Here is an 18,699-nt window from a genome sequence, read left to right as displayed (position 1 = left end):
CCTTGTTGAAAGAGGTCTGAAACGGTAGCCGAGTTTCATTCTCCCGTTGGTCCTGTGTGCCGTTCAAAATGGGGCCGCGTATTGCCTCACATCACTTTGTATTGATATCCGGTACGACTGGTTTTCTCGATTCAATCATTACATATCGAATGCTAATTTAATGTATTCCGTCTGCTACTGTATCGAGTAGTAAACGAAGATTAACACTAAATACAATTAAAATGTTACTTTTATCACTTTTGTTACTGAAACTGTTTTTAACATAATGGAAATATAGATGAGGTATGACTTTATTAGGCCGACGTAAGTTTACGATATCAAATGTTTTAATCAAGCCTTTGTGTTTGAAATTAAATGAGATCTTATTTTAATGAACTCGAGACAGTAATCGTAATGTACACATTTTAATCGATTCCATTTTCAATTTAACGAAATCGATTGAGACATTAAGGACATACCTATACGTTTCTAAAATTAAAAAGTTATTATAAAAGTTCTAATGGCGTATTGAAATAACCTATTGGCATAATAAAATTTCGTGTGTAGTTTGTGTTAGCTCGTGCACCACAACATGTGCTCGCCGGCGGCGCCGCCCGTGTTTGTTCAGCGTAATTGTGTTTATACATTGTTAGAACGGAATAATGCGCGCAAATAAACTCGAAATAACTCGCGACGGGACCAATCGCGCGGGAAAATGTACACTACAATATTTCTATAGAAACTTAGACTATGAAGACAAGAGTGGTCGTGTGTCGTGCGAATTCGTGTCACCTCGTGTTAAGAATAGGTGTGTCTGTTACGTCATATCCAAGTATGTGCGATTACTGTTTTTTTATGTGAATAATGTGGGAATATATTGCAGGTATAACATAGTATGATGCTTAGTCATAGCTTTCGTTGAAGTCTTAAAATATTAGGGATTAAGATTACAAATATTTTAATACGCGCGCAGACTATTGACTAACATTAATAATGTGATAGTAAACCTGTCTATCTGAATATGATACTTTTACGGCTAAACCACTCAAATGATTTTGATAAGGCTTGGTACAAGAGGAACTTAAATTTTATGGGCAGGCTAATAAAAAATCTTCACATAGGCAGGACTTCCTAGAAAAAGTTGCCTATAAAAATACAAAAGAATTACTTAAATCCACAATAATTGGCTTCTGATTGACCTCCATAGAATTTATTTTGTTAATTTTACATAGCCTCGTACAAGAACAATCTACTTAATTTGCCAGCCATACAACCGCCATACAAAAGTGATCCAGCGAGATGATATGAGGTCAAGAATGTCCACATTATGTATGATCACGCGTTGCCGATCTAAGACCCGAGTTACTCATCACACTTAGTTAGCCATTGTAATTTTATTGATTGGTCTCTTGTTCTTTTTTTAAAATATTCATGTTTATTGGAAGCACGTCTTGAATGGATTTATTTTTAAAAAGAGTTCCAAGTCCATAGCGTTCTTATTTTTTGTGGAACTTATATTTGAATTTGGAATGTTTATGAATTTTAACATCTTGCTTGTAGGTAAGCGGATATACTGAGCACTACATGTTTTTTTTTATTAAAAAAGTATGTAGGTACCTACGTGCAGATTTATTTCTTTCTTAAAAATAATAAAACCTTTATTCCCCCACGTGATCGTGCAATGATACGATAAGCCAAACAAGGAATTGTTTCCACTAGCTGAGCTGAGCCCCACAGAGCAGTAGATTAGACCCCGCCTCGCATGCAGGGTTAAGAAGCTTACGTGGTTATTGATACGGTTAATGCGAAATTGCGAAACTTTTAATACCGTAAATACTTCAGATGGTTTTATTATTTATAGGTATTTTTAACCATTAAAAATTAGAATTTCGTTACAAAGCCTAATAAGGAATTAATTTAATTAGAAATTGTACCTAGTCTTAAATTTGACATGATTTAGCTTAAAAGGCAAAATCGTAAAAATACTATTCAAAAATTAGTAACTCTTAATCAATTCAATTCAAAACTTCTTCGATCTTACCCCACATCTTTACCAGTGCCAAACCATACCCTCTCTTTCCCCCGTTTCTATTTCCTGTGATATGAAAGCTGGGTATCTGGCCGTCGCAGGCTTGTGCCCGGCGCGCGCCGATAACGCGTATCAATCAAACGCACGCGCTGGGCCCAAGCCCAGTCGGGTGAGGTGACGATATCGTATCGCCTGCCAGTGACACCCGTAGTTTTTCGTTCATTCAATTTGCGATATCATGGTCAGAGAAAAATGTTATATTAAGTACCGGAAAACGTGTAGGATTTTGGTTATGGGCTAGGTCTTTCGAGTTATTGTTTCAAAAGCAACCTCTTTATATAATTTCTAACGTAGAACAATATTTATTTTCGAAACGTGACGTGAATTTGACTTTGGCAATTCAATATGCACCTTTGGGGTTGGATCTAAAGATAAGTCATCTACAGACTACAGGCTCAGGCAAACGTGTAATCCTTTTCAGACATTCTTTACTTATTACAATTTATTGTAGAATAATCAACAGCCACACTATCACAAAAACCTGTATAAAATTTACATGAGAATCAAAAGCTTTTTATTCAAACTGATTTTTATGTATGGAATATCAACAGCCACAGATTAAAACCCTTTTCTATTTCTTAAAAAAATAACGCAAAGATAATACCATAACTGCTTACGTTAGCGAGTGATCCCTCGGTCCTCAATAGGGTTGCACCCTCAGTATAAACGCTGCAGGCTGTTTGCGTTGCAACCGATACGAGAGCTGTTTGTTGTGGGCACGCTCTAGCGCGCGTCATTACATCACTCATACACTTGTTCCATATTTAAACATAGAAAAAAAATGCGCAGAAATAAGTCCTGTTCTTTTTTAAAATTAAAACCGATAGCTAATTTCTTTCTTTGTATATCTAATGCATGTGCAGAATATAATGAAACTTATTTTGCATATAAAGTATACGTTTTATATCTTTACAAGATTTATGTTTTATCTTTAGAGCCATATAAAACTTGGCTCAATGAAAAACGACGGCAACAAACTCACTGAAGATGTACTTTTATGTTGCATAGATTCTTACCTACGTCATTCCAGTTTAAGTATGTAAAAACATGAACATATAATGTACTCTACTAGGTACGTAGACTGAATCATAGTCTTAATTTTTTTTATGCATTCACAACAAGAATACGATTTCAGTAAAAGTATTCACGAACTCCAAATAACACGAATGTCAAGCGAGCGCTGTAAAAAAGTAAAACGCGAAATTTCAAACGTAAACAAAACCTCTGAACAAATCTCGAGTCTTCGGTCTGTGTATTTTAAACCTTATTACAAGGCGTTAAGATCGAAGTGATTGGTAGAGAGAAAGTTGTGGTTACAGCTATGTGCAGTCACGTAGAGTCTCCGAATGGCGTGGAATGGAGGAGACCGATAGAATCCCATTTCGTCTCCCCGTCGCCTCCCTCTCCCCCACGACCCTCCCCCCCTACCTCCGGCCGGTAGCCGGGGGGTGAGGCAGCCATTACTCCTGATTCTGCATCCGACGGCTCGATCGAGTTAATAAGACTGACAGCGGTGTATTATTTCAAAATCTTTTGAATATTCATTCGTATTTTTCTTTGAAATTACATCATATCTTACGTTTTCAGTTGAACAATAGATTACTGTTAATTAAAGAGAGAAAATGAACGTGAATTTCTCATTTTCTTATGTTGTTTAATGGTGTCCGTCTCCGATCGGTGCAGCTATATATCTTCCTTGTATGGGCCGCGTGGACAGCGTGTTCAGTGTTGGCGTATTCCTCGCAGAGCAGCGGCACGGTAAAGGCACATCGGAGATCATCAAGTACGTCCAGGTGGAATTCATTAAGCATGGTCGGCGGCGTAATTTCTTGAGTGGTCAATGGAACGAATATTTTTAATCGTTATTACTCTTTGCTCTAGCGTGGTATAATGGCCGGCCTACAGTTAGCCCGTGCTCCGCGCCTGCTCGCAGCTCGCTGGTTTCACTGTCTAGTTATTGCTTCCCGCCTAACGTGGCCACTTCGATTCCGTCGTATGTCTGCCCATTAATTTTTATTTATCGTTAAAACGATCGATAGGTAGCGTGCTCGTAAACTGGCCGCAGTAAACGTTTATGTTTGAGTTTTATGATGTTTTAATGTAGCGTTTTTGAAAGCTCGCAAGTCCCGAGTTTCTATTTTATATGGACTCGTGGAATAGAATTATAGGCAGTAAAACATGTCGAGGTGTGTGATAACCACGGCTCACATTTTTAATCGTCTCGCTCGGCTATTGCGTTGCGAAAATGACATTAATGTTTTTAATGTAAGAGTAACTGTTAACTGATTTATGGCACAGTTGGCGTGAGCCATTGTGTGCGGCAGAGGAGCCTGAATTTGGAGGTGAACGGAACATGAGCTCGCCCATCACGTAGGTACGCACAAATAAATCGACAAAAAAACTAATCGGTCAACGATTTACAGCGTCAGGAGCGTACCCCGAGGGCAAATTATCGATAATCGAGCGACTAACCAAATAGCCGGTGTCGATACAAGTTATCGACAGTAATCGTCATAATCGCTAGTGCCGCGCGATTGTTGCCGGTCGCCATTACGGGACGTGCGCGGTGTTTTAATACTTAACCATTTTTTATGATCCCTCACGTTGAGGTAAATGAGACCTACGCGGGTCCCTTCTAAACTAGTGATCTCGACAACTTTTTGTATACGCTTATTATTGAAATTATTATTTATTAACTGTAATTGTCGGCGACGTTTCGAGGGTTAAGTTCGGCGTTTAGCGTAATTTGGTCGGGTTGGCTTTCGAGGGGCTTATTAGTAATTATTAGTTGTCAAACCGCGGAGGTTGTTGTGGGTTAATTATTGCATTTATGACGACCATTGAAAATAATGTTTCCTGTCGGCGCTTCATCGTTGAACGAATGAGGTTACAATAAGATAATACTGCCTCAATTTTCTATGAAAAGTGGTTCACTTCGTATAATTATAACTACGTGTAATCAAGGTACATAAAAGCTCCGAAGTAATTATTTGTGATTGTTTTCGTTAGCATTTCCCGGTTTCAGTTCGTGTCGTGGCGTAGGAGCGCGCATTCTTTATTCAAATTATTTTTCTTTCATGCGAGTATTGTGCGCGGGTAAATGGCGTGAAATTGACGGGTGCCCCGTGTGTGCAGCGTGAAGCGCGGCCATTTAAATATGGACCTCGGAGGTTATACACCGCAGCCTAATCGTACTTAATCTTGTTAGTGTTCATCATAATGCTTGTATTCTCAAACAAATCTTCAGTATAACATTTACATTAATAAATTGTGTGATGAGAGAAGTTTTATTTTGCAATATGATTACGAAACTAACTTATATCTGACCTCTTTGTCATCTTTTTAGCCATTCTTGATTTCGTTACGATACGATTGAAATAATGTGACGCTTTGTGTGCCAGCAATAGACATCCATTGTCCGGGCTACGTTAAAATTCAAATTTCGAAAACTGTTCGATTTATTGTCAGGTACCTATTCAACATTCGAATTTTGTACAGAGTAATTGATGTTTGTTTTTCATTAGTGTTTTTTTTTATAAACAGTTCGTTGTAATATTACAACTTTATTTTAATTATCATTGGCAACACTAACACCAACATAAACAAAATTAAAAAAAAACGTGAGAGCGTGAGAGGAAAAGTTAATGTTTTTGTAGATTTATTAACATTTTACGATTATTTATGATTTCTTCTTATGTGAAAAGATTGCTTAGAGGTACGTAATGATCAGCCACAACAAAATACAGTAGAAAGCTCCTTCATACCTCCAGCGGTAAATATTTAGTAAACATTGTCATTTGTGGACGTAAACAATAAAAATCGACGTAAATATATTTTTATGCGACTTTTAAGATTAACTATTAAATCTAAAAAGGAAATTAAATAAAAGTCATCAAGCAACACCATAATATATTTTATTTGTAAATTTATTGCTAGTATTTATTTTATGTAACTACAAACTTCTTTCTACTTCGGCCTGCTTAGACCCTTACGTACTACGTAAGTCTTCGACAAGTGATGACTTTAGAATCGATGAGCGTAGCTTTTATAAATAGCAGCTCCTTATACCAACCTTAAATGAGACACTGATTGACAAAATGCAAAGTGTTTATGCTTTTTTCAGGCTCTTGCGAAGCATGAATACAGCTAGATAGTTTCGATAAAAAATATAAAAAACTTCTTAACCTCTCCAAGAAACCTACCTACCATAAAATACATAGATCTCGTCGATGTCTCGTCGTCTCGTGGTAGGGGGGCCCCTGAAGAAATATTATTTCCTTATCTACCCCTGCAAGTTGCCCCCACGCTCCCTGTGACCGGGGCGCGGGGCGGTCGCAAGTCACATGAACCAAGACAGTCAAGTGTTTGTTGGATTTTTTGCAGTTTTAAGATTGCTTGTAATATTATTTGATAGGTAGACTCGTACAATTTAGGTTTGATTGTGGATTTTTATATAAAGTAAGAGTTTTCGTCACGATTAAAACTTTGCTTTGCGAAAACTTAGTTCTGGAATTTAGTTCTTAAATTTAAGAAAACCTTCAATTTTATTGATAACTCGCTCCAAAGCTTGCCAAATTCACGACCACCTGGTCTTTTTTGGTCTTCATAGTGCAGTATTTTTGTTTTGTCTTCTGCCCAGCCCTCAGAGAACAAAGCCCGACCGTGAAACGATGACGTCAAAATAACCATTTCTCAAAACCCAAAAAGCACTTACTGACCCACAAAATTTACGACTGAAAACTATAAAATGTTCTAATAAAAAAAATCATTAATCCTGGGCCTGATTAATATGGGCCCGGCTCGTCCCAGGCCTTGCCGGTGAGGCCAAAGGCTGGTCCCACCGGGGGGCACTGTTTAATTGGACCCCCTAAGTCCCCCGCGTTAAAGTACCAATGTTCGGTTATTTATTGGCCGGACAGTCATTATCACTCGTGTGTTAGGTATGTTCTGTTGTTCACCTCTTTTTAGTTATTTTTCCTTTTTTATGTAAATAGGCTGTATGGGATTTGTCTTTGCCTTTCTGTTTGATTAGAGGTCGTTAAAAGTTATGAGGAGATTATGCGGGGTTCATGCCCTTCGTAATTCGTATTGGTATGTTAATGTTCGCCTTTAACGTTCTAAGTATGTTAAGAGTGACCTCACTTGGTACCTATGATACCTGCAATACTTGCAACTGATGACTGTCAAAGGACAGAAGTCGTCAAAACGTTAGTATCTAGCTTGACTCTAAAGAGATCGTTCAAAACCGAATGGCCATTAAAACACAAGTCAACGTCCGGCTACCGTCAATAAACTAAATATTCTGGGAATGGAACACAATCGTGAATGACACCCGACACTCAATCCAACGCTTGTTCGGCCCAGAACGCGCCATTCATACACAAAACATATGCTAACAAACCGTCCGTGCCATTATTCAACTTAACCTTAACACTTTAATAGCCTGAATCGGGAATCGAAGCCGCGACGCCTCATTTCACTTCGCTTCCTCACTACACAACCACACCCAAAACTCAACCTTAAAACTTCATTCTAAAGTTGAAATTTCTTAAACCCGTACTAAAGTCCCTTAATTGACAGCCGAGTAATGTAAACATCTTATGTAACTCAAATAATCAATTGATTTTCAATTCAATGCTAATCGGAATAGAGTCAATAATTCAATGCAGGTGAAGTATGCAAAATTTTCAGCTATCCAGTTTACTTAGCAATTAAAATTAATGAGCGAAACAGTCTCAGGCTTGTGGAACGCGGAATGAGGTCTGGATTTGAGGTTTGAAGGGTCCATAGAGCTTTTGAATGTCCGGCTATTCATGAATACTTAACCAAGTTTGATCATTCAGAAACTCTGAAAGGTTTGGCAAAATGACACGTATCTGATGCCCAACTCTTTGCGATGGAGTTAAAATTTCGACTCAAATGGTTAGTCACGGTGAAAGCTAGAAGGCTGTATAAGACCAAACCATATACAAAGATTAGTCATAAAATGCTTGTTCATAAGGCTTTGCACTGGCCTCTTAGAGGTAGCAAAGTCTGGCTTCTTGCTTGGCAATCGTCATTTGACATTTTTTTCCTTCGATTGACACATGCGGATGAGTGAAAAATTCCTTAAATTCTTTAAATTTTCAAGAAAAGACCTTGTAGTACATGACAAGTGTCAAGATCGCAGTTTAACACTGAATTAGAAACAGGTTTCAACTAAAAAAAGGTTTTAACGCTTCTTGAACTTTGCTTGTCTATGCTTAGGCGTTTTTTAAGTGTTGTGATGACGGTTGCCAATGGACCGTGGTTTCCGCATAGAAAGCGGTTCCTGAGATAAAACGTTTAATGTTTATTTACTTGATACTAAGAGATTATTGGATTTCTTGGAGAATTTGCCTGATCGTATGTATCGGAACAAAAATAGTTAGATACAACGGTACGCAGTCCGCCATTGTTGTTTGATTGTTATTACATGAGAACAATGTCAAGCAATTAAATAAAAATGAGATCCACAATCCTCAAGCAACAGCTAGTTTTATACAAAACAAAATTCGTCTTAACCTTTTCTCAACAACTGGGTCAACAAATAAATTATTGCCGCAAAAATAAAATTCAGCTCGACGTGCCCAGTTAACTTACTTCCCAATAAATCCTCAAATTGGTATAAAATTGACAGGCTCAGCAGTTTGCCGGGCTGGAATAACCTCAAGGGAGGTCGCTCCGTGTCCGTCAAACGTTCTCAGGCTACCGATTCGGACCTCCTCCATTTTATTGTTTTCAAAATTTTACTGCCGCACTAAATCATTATTTTCTGCGAACCCGCAAACCTCGTGTTATTCCACAGCGAACGCCTTCGCTATCCTTTGATGAACTCCATTTATATTTAAATCATCATTCTGAGAAAGATATAAAATCGCTTCATCACTGCCTTTCCCATAGACAGACAACCTCCTTGTTGAAAGTTTTTAGTCGTATGTAAATAAAAAAGCCGCATCGATATTAATAATGCGGAATAGAAACAAAAAAGTACAACATTAAAAATCGAACGCCGGGAACGAAACATCCATACAATAATGGAAAGGAACAAAGAAGTAAAAAAGCGGGAAGAAACCTGTCGACGCCATGTTGTGTGGCAGTCGGCCTTCACGCCTCGGCCGCTGAAGATTATCTTTCGAAAAAAGAACCGAACGGGAGGCTTCTCGTAACGACGAGGGTCTTATGTCTTATTGATGTCGTAGGATTATCGTCTCTTACTGCTACTGAATAGAGCTTCTTTTGGTATGGAGTCGTTTTGTCTTAATGCCTTCTGTGATTTGTCGAAAGAAAGAGCGTCGTCACCGTGCGCCTGCGCTGATGACCTGTCAATTCCGTCGTGTACGCCGGGCGTAGAGAAAAAAGTGACATTAGAGTGGCCATCTATTATTTTGACTTTATGTGGGGAGATGGAGCCGAGATTGATCGTGTTTGGCTCAGCCCTTTTAATTACACCGCATTCAGTTGAATGGCTTTGTGTAGGTCTACTGTTCGGTAGATGTTTATGTATACGTAGGTAACTACTTATGTACACCTATTGTGGGAACCTTTTTGTGACCATCAACTGTTTTTGTTTTTGACTTAAATGCTCATGAATTCTTTTTCTTGGTAAATGTCACAGTACCAGTTTATTTTACCAACACCACATAGGTATAAGAAATAACTTAGCTCTATTTCGCAAAGTTCAGAATAATATTTTGCAATTTCATCGAAACAACTAGAAAAAAAACTAAATATAATAAAATAGATCCGCTTCCACACATTTTTCGCAGAAAATCGCATGCATATTTAAAAATTGCAACACCAGCTTTTCCAAGGGCGGTAATCGCATCGGCGCGCGCGCATCGGTCACGGTGCATTTGACGCGCGTCGCTTCTTGCGTCGTCTCATTGTGCGATTTCGTATGCCCGCCATACATTACCGGCAACTACGTCGTTATGTCACATTCTTGACGTTGATGCGAGGTAATGTAACTCAAACGACTTGAAGTTTTACATAGTCATTATGATATGGGTTTAAGGCAATTTTTCGTAAGAATTTACAATTATGCCTAATAGCAAACGATAGGTTTAAAGCTGTTTTACCCAAGTTTTTTCTTAGAACAAGTTCTTTTTTTAAGTTTGCCATTACTGCCTATATATTACCTCGAATTTTAAACAAAAACTCTATTTTTCATGTTATTTTTAAAGTACCAAAACTTTTTAAACATAATCGTAGAGTATCGATTTTCCAATGCGCTTCATCCGGTCTACATAAGTACTAGACCATATTATTTGTATCGACAGCTGTCAGGTGTCTTGCAATTCGATTAAAGTCAAGGTTAAATCGTTTTACCGAAAGCCAGGATTATTGTGGAAGAGGGACAGAGATATACTGTGTAGAGCGGCATCTCTATTCCACAACTGCAATCGTCTAACTTTTAGAGGCAGTGGTGTTGGTTGGCTTCCTTATCCACATTACATTCTCAAAGCTTAGATATATATCTCTAAATACCTCAATATTGTCCGAATAAGATTGCATCTTGTACCTTTAATATTTTCCAAAGAGAGCGTGCAAAATATTAACTTTTGAAAAGGTAATACAACTTAAACCTACAACAATCAATGCTCGGTCTCTCGCGAGTGGACTGCCTTTGATTGTAAAAACTTGAAACAAACCTTATTGTTGAGAAAGTAAGGTTGTTTTTGAATTGTTGTGTGGTAGTTGTCGGTCTGCCGTACCTACACTCGCGCGCAGCCAGATATAGAAATAAATAAAGCCACCGCACACGCGGCGCTTGCGCAGCGCAATCTCCTGGGGTCACGATCTGCGGTCACGTAACTCCCACTCCCACTATAATACATATAAAGCTATGTTGCTACCACTACTGCTATGTAATTTTCAAATGCCAGTCTTATAACGATGGGCAAAAAAATACGCTTTCTAATATAGAACTGAAACCACCTACCGTCAGCATAATAGGCAGGTACGATGTATTTGGGAGTGTACCGATGAGGTTTATTATTTTTATCTTGTAGTCCGAAGTATTTAATTTAATTTGTAGGTACATATTAAAACGTGTTATAGGAATTCATTGTAAGATTGAATTATGGGTTAGTACTTAACGTAACTACGTACGACAAATAAAAATATTGAATGAAATAAACACTATGAAACAATAATTATAATAGCAGTACTAAGCGAAGTAACTAATATATAGTATGATTCCAAGAATCTAAAAACAAATAAAAAAAAGATTCTGTAAAATATATTTAGTATTTTCTTGGCAGCAGGTTTGGCCATTAAACCCTGGTTTGTCTAGACTAGCCTAATGAGTCCTAAAGGATCATGAGCTAAGCATCGGTCACTGTATGGGCAGTGTGGCCACAGACCATGATTGATTGCCCTCCAGCATAATGGTAATGCATACTCGTTACTCTTTGGTTATTTTTGTGACATTTTGATGTGTTACAAGTAGACGATGTAGCCGGCTTTGCCTGTATAAAAATAAACGTAGTATGAAGTATATATACACGTAGGCAGACGGATAGTTAGAAATTAAAGTATTTGGGCGGTTTGGATTACATATTTACTTATGGCTTTGGTTAGCTCTACTCTTTCGTTAATTTTAACTGTGTTTTAAAAAGATTGTTGACAAGCGCAAAGTAAGTACTCATCCGCTGATATCCTTCATTTTATAACTATAAAAAAATTCAATTCTGTCAGTCTTTAAAATTGGTTCAACAGTTAGAACCTATTTACTACAATCAAATGAATAAGCCGACTAGTTTAGCTCTTTCTAACATTGGTATGAATACTATGGCGTACGTGTACGGTTTTTACTTTATTGATCCATTATTTTGATGCGCTATTGTTTTGCAGAACATTTCATGCCAGTATTAGAACATAATGTGTGCACAAGTCATAGTTTACTTGATGTACGTAGATTCAAGTTGAATACGTCATTCGTTTATTGATGAGAAAATAAAAGAAACCTAGGTCTGTCAAGTGTAAGCAGAGTCAAATTCCAAAAAATATAGAGTTTGAATATGAGAAAATTCGTGAAAGTATTTCAGACTTTTTTAAAGCACCTTTATAATAAAGTACTTTAGGAACGGGTGAAAAAATCATGATGTTCCATAATAGATAAATTTTACACGAAACGAAACTGTGGGAGGTCGTTACAACGAGAACAACCGTAAACAAACTGAGAAATTGAAATATTATTCGTCAAATACACAAATCGAGCTCGTTACGGGGTCAAAGAATTCACTTCGGTGTATAAAAAAATAATTTAACAGCAATTTTTCACAGCTATCCGTCGGCTGGGCGACTAATTTGTCGGCGCAGCGCCCCGACGGGCGCAGGCGCAGCCCATTGTGTTAGATTAAACATGGCGGCCGTAGACTCTGACATATCGTCTCTACGTGTGCTGTAACTGTTATTTATCTTTATATCACTGTGAACGTACGAAATTAAGCTGGTTTATGTTTGCCAGGTCACTTCTCCTGACCTTAAGCAGTACATCTTCTAAGTTTATTGAATGAATCCGAGTGTTTAACGATTTATTCGAGCTGAGGTTTATATTGGGTATTGTTCTTCGATTTTTGTAATTGTATAACAATGATTTATTTAAAGAATTGTTGTGGACGATGTCCGATATAGCTATATCTACTATAGAGATAGATACTAGTTATTTTATATCGATTGCTTACTAATTGGTTATGATGTATAATTACTGTAGTCCCTAGAAAATCTTTACCCATAATCAAATTGTCATTAAAATGCAATGACTACATTATACGCATAACTATCTAAGTCATATATCTAAATAGTATCCTGTTAAAACAGTACCAAAACATTATTAAATCACGTTAAAATTAACCTCAACGCACAACATCGACCATACAATACCCACCTATATGAAAATAAAAAGTAAGAAAAAAGTGACTCTACTTTTTCAAGAAAACAAAAAAGTTGAAAGTCATTAGTTGAGCCGCGAATCACATCGCGCCAAACATCCGACTCATGGTATCGTGGACTGATTGTTCTACTACCCTCCCTCCGCTACTTGGGTAAGTCACGACTACCTTTGTCGGGAGCTGGCTTGCCTACAAAATGATTTCCTAAACACCTATACAGTTTTGGATAGAATATGTGTATCATTTAGAGTGAGTTGGGTCTGTTAATTGGTTGAGTCTTGGTTAGGTTGTAGAGTCTACCTTATCTATAAATTAACTTTGTTATTGTTAAGTGAAGAGCGGCTAAATACTAAGCTCTTTTAAGTTCTAATATCAAATACTTACACCTGGTGAAACAAAATTGTAGAGTCAGCTAGAACTTTGATTATATTCGATGTATAACATTTAGCTATTCTCTTATTGCAATTGAATCACGACCGTTGGCTTATCTAGGTATAGCTCTATTTAGTTTTCACATAGTGTTACTGAATATTTTAAGAAAGACTAGACAGAATAGTAGAGTCATTTTAACTTCTTGTAGACATATCTGTCAAAGTCATTAATTTTTCACTTTTCATGTCAACTAACACAAGCCGTGCAAAATGTTCACGCATCGCAATTTTCTCTATCGCCGTCTAGCCACATACATCATACTCGTAGCTACAGCCGGCGCTGCCCCGAGCGGAGATTCCCCGCTATCAGACAGGACGCCCAATGGAAATGACATTTTAAAAACCGCTCTACAGCCTACCTATACATTTTACATATACTTGTGTTTCGCACGCACGCTCCGTGCGCAACGTCGATAAAAGAGGGCGTGGCCGTCACCGCCGCATCCACCAATCACGACGCTCCGGTCCACGTGTGCGTACGGCACCCTTTAATGTGTGCCGCATCACCGCGCCTGTGTGAGTGCTACGTTACGTTTATACGGCCGTCGTGTATATGGGCGTAAATAAGTATATGCCGGCTACCGGCACCACAAAGGTTCCCATATCTTTTATGTTCTTAGATCCTTATCTCGCGGTTTCTTATTTTACATTTGAGATGGTGGTCGGGAATTAACGGTCAGCCCCATAAACACGCTATAACAAACTTTAATGCGCCCGTAATACAAAATAATCTGTGATTTTTACTGCGTTCGCAGCGTTAATAGGTTGTTATAGATTTAAAGATACGCGAACTAGTGTTTTTGGGTAAAAAATATTCATGAGTTGCCTTGATTGAATTGTTAATGGCCCTAAATTTGTTGATTATCGCGATGATTGTGTTTTTGAATGCGAGTTTATGTAAAACAACATGAAAAAAACGCGAAACATTTTTATCTTAAATTTATCAAATACAAACTGCTATTAGTTCTGACATTTTGATGTAAAATTGCTGCAATAATTAATTGACCCAATACTTCAAAACCAACCAATCAAAGCTCACGTAAAGTTCAATCGAATAATTAAAACATCGAATTACAAATAAAGAAGCCACAAAATTTTAAATTCGTATTTCGTACATCAAAGAGAGCTTGTTCTATATTCGAAATTGAGCGACAATAAAAGACCGTTTTCCCGCCAAAATTCGATTAGCGAGGTAGTACGGGACAAAGGAAGTCGTTTATTCGGAGGGCGGTTTTAAAATTGATTTTGGAAGTGGGGCGTGGAACCTGCGTGGAGAGCTGCTATAACAGGCCTGTAACGTCGAACTCTATACACGGGATTTTTTTATCAATTTATTTTTCGTTTTATTTATCTATCGGATGCCTACCGTTGCTGTTATTGAACGACGTCCAATTATTTTGTTTGTTAAAGTTAATAGTGGTCTGCACATGATTTTGTATTAATTGCATGCCCGTTAGGTAAATGAAATGTGTTCGAGAATTTCAGGATTTTTTATAGATACAAATTTGCTGGCATTTTATCCAGCGTAGAGTTACGTTTTTAGATATTTTTTAGATTAGATAGCATTCAGAAAAACAAACACATTCATTTAATGGAAGTGATTATGGACACATTACACAATCGAATTGTTTAAAACAATAGCTTATTAATGTCATATTATCATTTTTTTTGTACCTATACTAACACTAAAACGGAATCTTGAAAAAATATGCCAAGATCGACTCGCATCGGTTTTATTTAAAGCATTTTACACACAACAAACTCTACTAAAACAAGTCCAAACAACTCTACGGAAGTTTGTTTAAACTTAATCTTGATATAATGTAGAGACTCAACACGTACAAAAGATCACAGACTCTAGTGTTTGTGTTAGCTGAAGGGCCAAGGGCTAGGGCCCTTCGTGCGGACGCTTTACCTCAGGAGGGTCCGCAAACACACTCGATCGATCACAAGGGTGATGGGTGATAAAAATATTGAAGTATTGTTTGGTTTGGTTAATAGGCTGATCACTAAACAATGTTTGAGGACTTTTGAAATCGTAAGTAACTGTTTTGGAATATGTAATTTTTATGATGACAAATTTTGTCTCTACATATTTTTAAGGCTAATAAAATCCTGTGTACGTATTATTTAAAACTAAAAAAGACCTTAAATAATTAAGACAATTTTAATGTTACTTATTGCTAAAAAGGTGAACAGTTTACTGTCTCTATTTTGAATAGAGACAAAATAACGAAAAATTAACTCTACATCTCAAAACTTTTACGTTAAACATTAAAATTACAGACCAATATTACCTATACCGAAAATAGATAAACAAAAGCGGCCATGACACATTTCTTTTCCTTAGTAACTAAGTTGTACCCAGTGACTTGCAAGTCAAGGGAAGCGCAAGTCAGTGGCGGGAAACGCAACAAGATTAATATAAGTCAAGCTGCGGTAAACGCTGGCTCATCCACCTATATCGCCTTAATTAAGTTGGGCCCTTGTTGCTAGGCAACAGAATATTGGATCGGAAAGGTGCAAAGAGGTTCTGTTAAATATACTTGGTCGAATGTGGTGACTTGGCCAGTAATGAATAAAATAAAAAAGAAAGTTCAATTCCGTGTTTGAACTTAGAATAGTGTTGTGAGATGATAGATTCAGCAATATTTTGCTCGAATTTAAATATTTTTAAAGGAAATTAAAATTTATAATATTTTAAAACGAAAACTGGACTCATAAATGATTTAATTTTATGTTTTACGAAATACTTTATAGCAACTAGCTAAATAAAGTGCAATCTTCATAAATTTATCAATTGATTGAATTCCAAACTTTAGATTTCCATTCTTTCATTATAATCACTATAAAGATAAAGTTATTATAAAGTATAAACTATATCCAGTCGCCATATATTCTGTGAGACAAGCTCATCTCGTGGCCTGACAGATGTTCCAATGAGCGCCGCCCTAACACAGCCTGAGGCGGAACAGACGGCACCGTTGCCTACGCCCGATGTAAAAAAAGAAAATGAATTTCATACTCTATGGATATGTTTGTCGTGTTAGCTAAAATATTTACGTTTATGTTGTTGTGAGGGTGATGAATATTTCTATTTGGTAGGGGTTTTTTTTTAAACATAGAGTCAACCATTCTTAGAGCCATTCTCAAAGATATAATGGTTTGCGATGTGAGTTTGCACATCGCAAACCATTATATCATTATATGCATTCTGATTAAAATATTGAAATTAAAAATATTCCAAAACAAGCTTCGATTAGATATCCAAATATTATCAAAACTCGACATATAAAACCAATGTGTAATATAGTTTTAGCCTAAGACTATATTACTTCGTTGCTTCATACATACGACCAATGTACCAAAACATAAGTTTTATATTTCCTGTATTTAACAATTACAAATAAATAAAATAATAATAAGTATGCCACAACTGTTCAAAATACAAAAACTTCACTATAGGAACATATCTCATAGAAGACAAGCATTGTCGGTGTAAGTACCGGCCACTTGGTCTCCCGTTGCAAACAGTCTACGATCCACAGCCACCCTCCATGTTTGCCCAGAATAAACGGTTTTTCAACCCCTACTAATGGTTTCCCAAGTCACTTCAAACACGTGTTTCAATTCGAGTTTACGTCGAATTATCACGTACGGTTTTTACAACGATGATTTATTTGATCAATTTTACTTTCACTATGCATTATTATTTTTTGTCCAAGAATTAATAGACTATACTTACGTATATTTTTTTTAAATAAGTAATTTAGACATAACTTATTTTTGAAATAACAAAAAACATTTGCTATTATAGTGACTATTAATCACTTCCAGAATACTATTTGATATCAATATGTATTTATGAAGAAAAGCTTCTCACTTATAAAAAAAAACTTTTGATATTGTTTGACTCAATATGTATACATACGTAAATTTTATTCTTTTAACAAGTACAGCTACTTGAGTATTTAACATATCTATAAGTTTAGGATAATGCTTTCTTAGTATATGCATTTGAATTGACGTCATTTGAATAAGGCAATAAAGAATTCAGTTTTACATTCAGACATAAAATAAGTGAAGCGTGTTTTCCGGTGATAACTTACAGACGTACCTTGAATAACATCGTCTAATTCCAAAACCTATGATTTCTTATTTATTTCGCTAATAATACGTAAAGGAAAAAAGGAAAAACAACGATCTTTAAAATGAAAACTCGATCTCTACTCACACGATATCGAGTTATTTTCGAGTGCTCGTGGTAGGGTACCTCTCCCTTGCCATAAGTAATTGTTTTTGCGGCTAATTCTTTCTGTTCCCATTTCTTTGGGGGAAGCTCCTCTCGAAATTACATTTTTATTTGGTTAGACCTGCTCGGGGTGACGCGATTGCTTTTTGATAAGTCAATTTTACTGTAAAGGGGTTTTTAATAGTTCATCTTTACCTATGGAGCCGAGTACCTGCAATTATTGGGAAATTGGTTTTGTTTGCTTGCCTTTTAACATTTTTTCTTTTGAGTGTGTTTTCTTTGTGCGAGCTTTGTCGTATCATTTACCAACATACATTTTTTTTTTGATATTTGTGTTACGTTATGCAGCTATCTCTTTTGTTCAGACGTTCGTTGTATAGGACATACGACCATTACGTTTTTACGTTTATCTCGAATAATTATTAACATAAACTTTCAAGACATGAAAAGCATACAACTTTTCCTCGTTCTTTTTTCAAATTGCGTATTGCATATCCTTACGATTGGACTGATGCCATACGTCTGATATTAATTCGACTTTGAGGTGAATGAAAAAAAAACTTGAACAACTCAAAAATCCTTAAACATTTAAAGTTCAATATACTATCAAACTAACAATCCACATTTGTCGACAGCGGACTCGCTGCTAGGCTCAGGGTCTGACGAGGAGGAGGAGGACGAGTCGCGCGCAGCCAACAACTCGAGCAGTCCTGCGCACGCGCCGCATCCCGCGCTACACTCCGACCTCTCACACAACGGCGATGCTAAGCCGCATGACGATTCTGAAGACCAGGTTGGTTTATTAATAACGTTTATTTATGTACATTATAATATAGTAAGTTATTGGAGGAAAGCCTCATGAAAATTGTTCTAATTAAATAAATATTTTAAACACAACAAGAAGTGATGACATGACATTATGACATATGCTTTTAAAATCCCATTGGGCCTTACAATTCCAAACTTGAACGACATAAAGTTCTTTAGTTTAGTTTCGTTCTTTAAGTCTAATAGACTTCTTCAGAGCACTAA

At 36.8% G+C, this 18,699-nt stretch overlaps 1 protein-coding gene across 3 annotated transcripts in view; it reads left to right on the top strand.

Annotated features, from left to right (window-relative positions):
• Positions 1–18,699, top strand: part of LOC113502873 (LIM/homeobox protein Lhx5) — a 60,421-nt gene that overhangs the window by 22,093 nt on the left and 19,629 nt on the right. For all 3 annotated transcript variants that reach the window (XM_026884609.1, XM_026884608.1, XM_026884605.1), the window contains exon 4: positions 18,303–18,460. In XM_026884609.1, coding sequence (XP_026740410.1) covers positions 18,303–18,460 — 158 coding nt within the window. The remainder of the gene's footprint in view (positions 1–18,302; positions 18,461–18,699) is intronic.

The sequence above is a fragment of the Trichoplusia ni genome, chromosome 18, assembly GCF_003590095.1.
Source record: "Trichoplusia ni isolate ovarian cell line Hi5 chromosome 18, tn1, whole genome shotgun sequence".
NCBI classification, from domain to species: domain Eukaryota; kingdom Metazoa; phylum Arthropoda; class Insecta; order Lepidoptera; family Noctuidae; genus Trichoplusia; species Trichoplusia ni.
The sequence above is the reverse complement of the archived record's forward strand: the minus strand, read 5'-3'. Positions and strand labels throughout refer to the sequence as shown.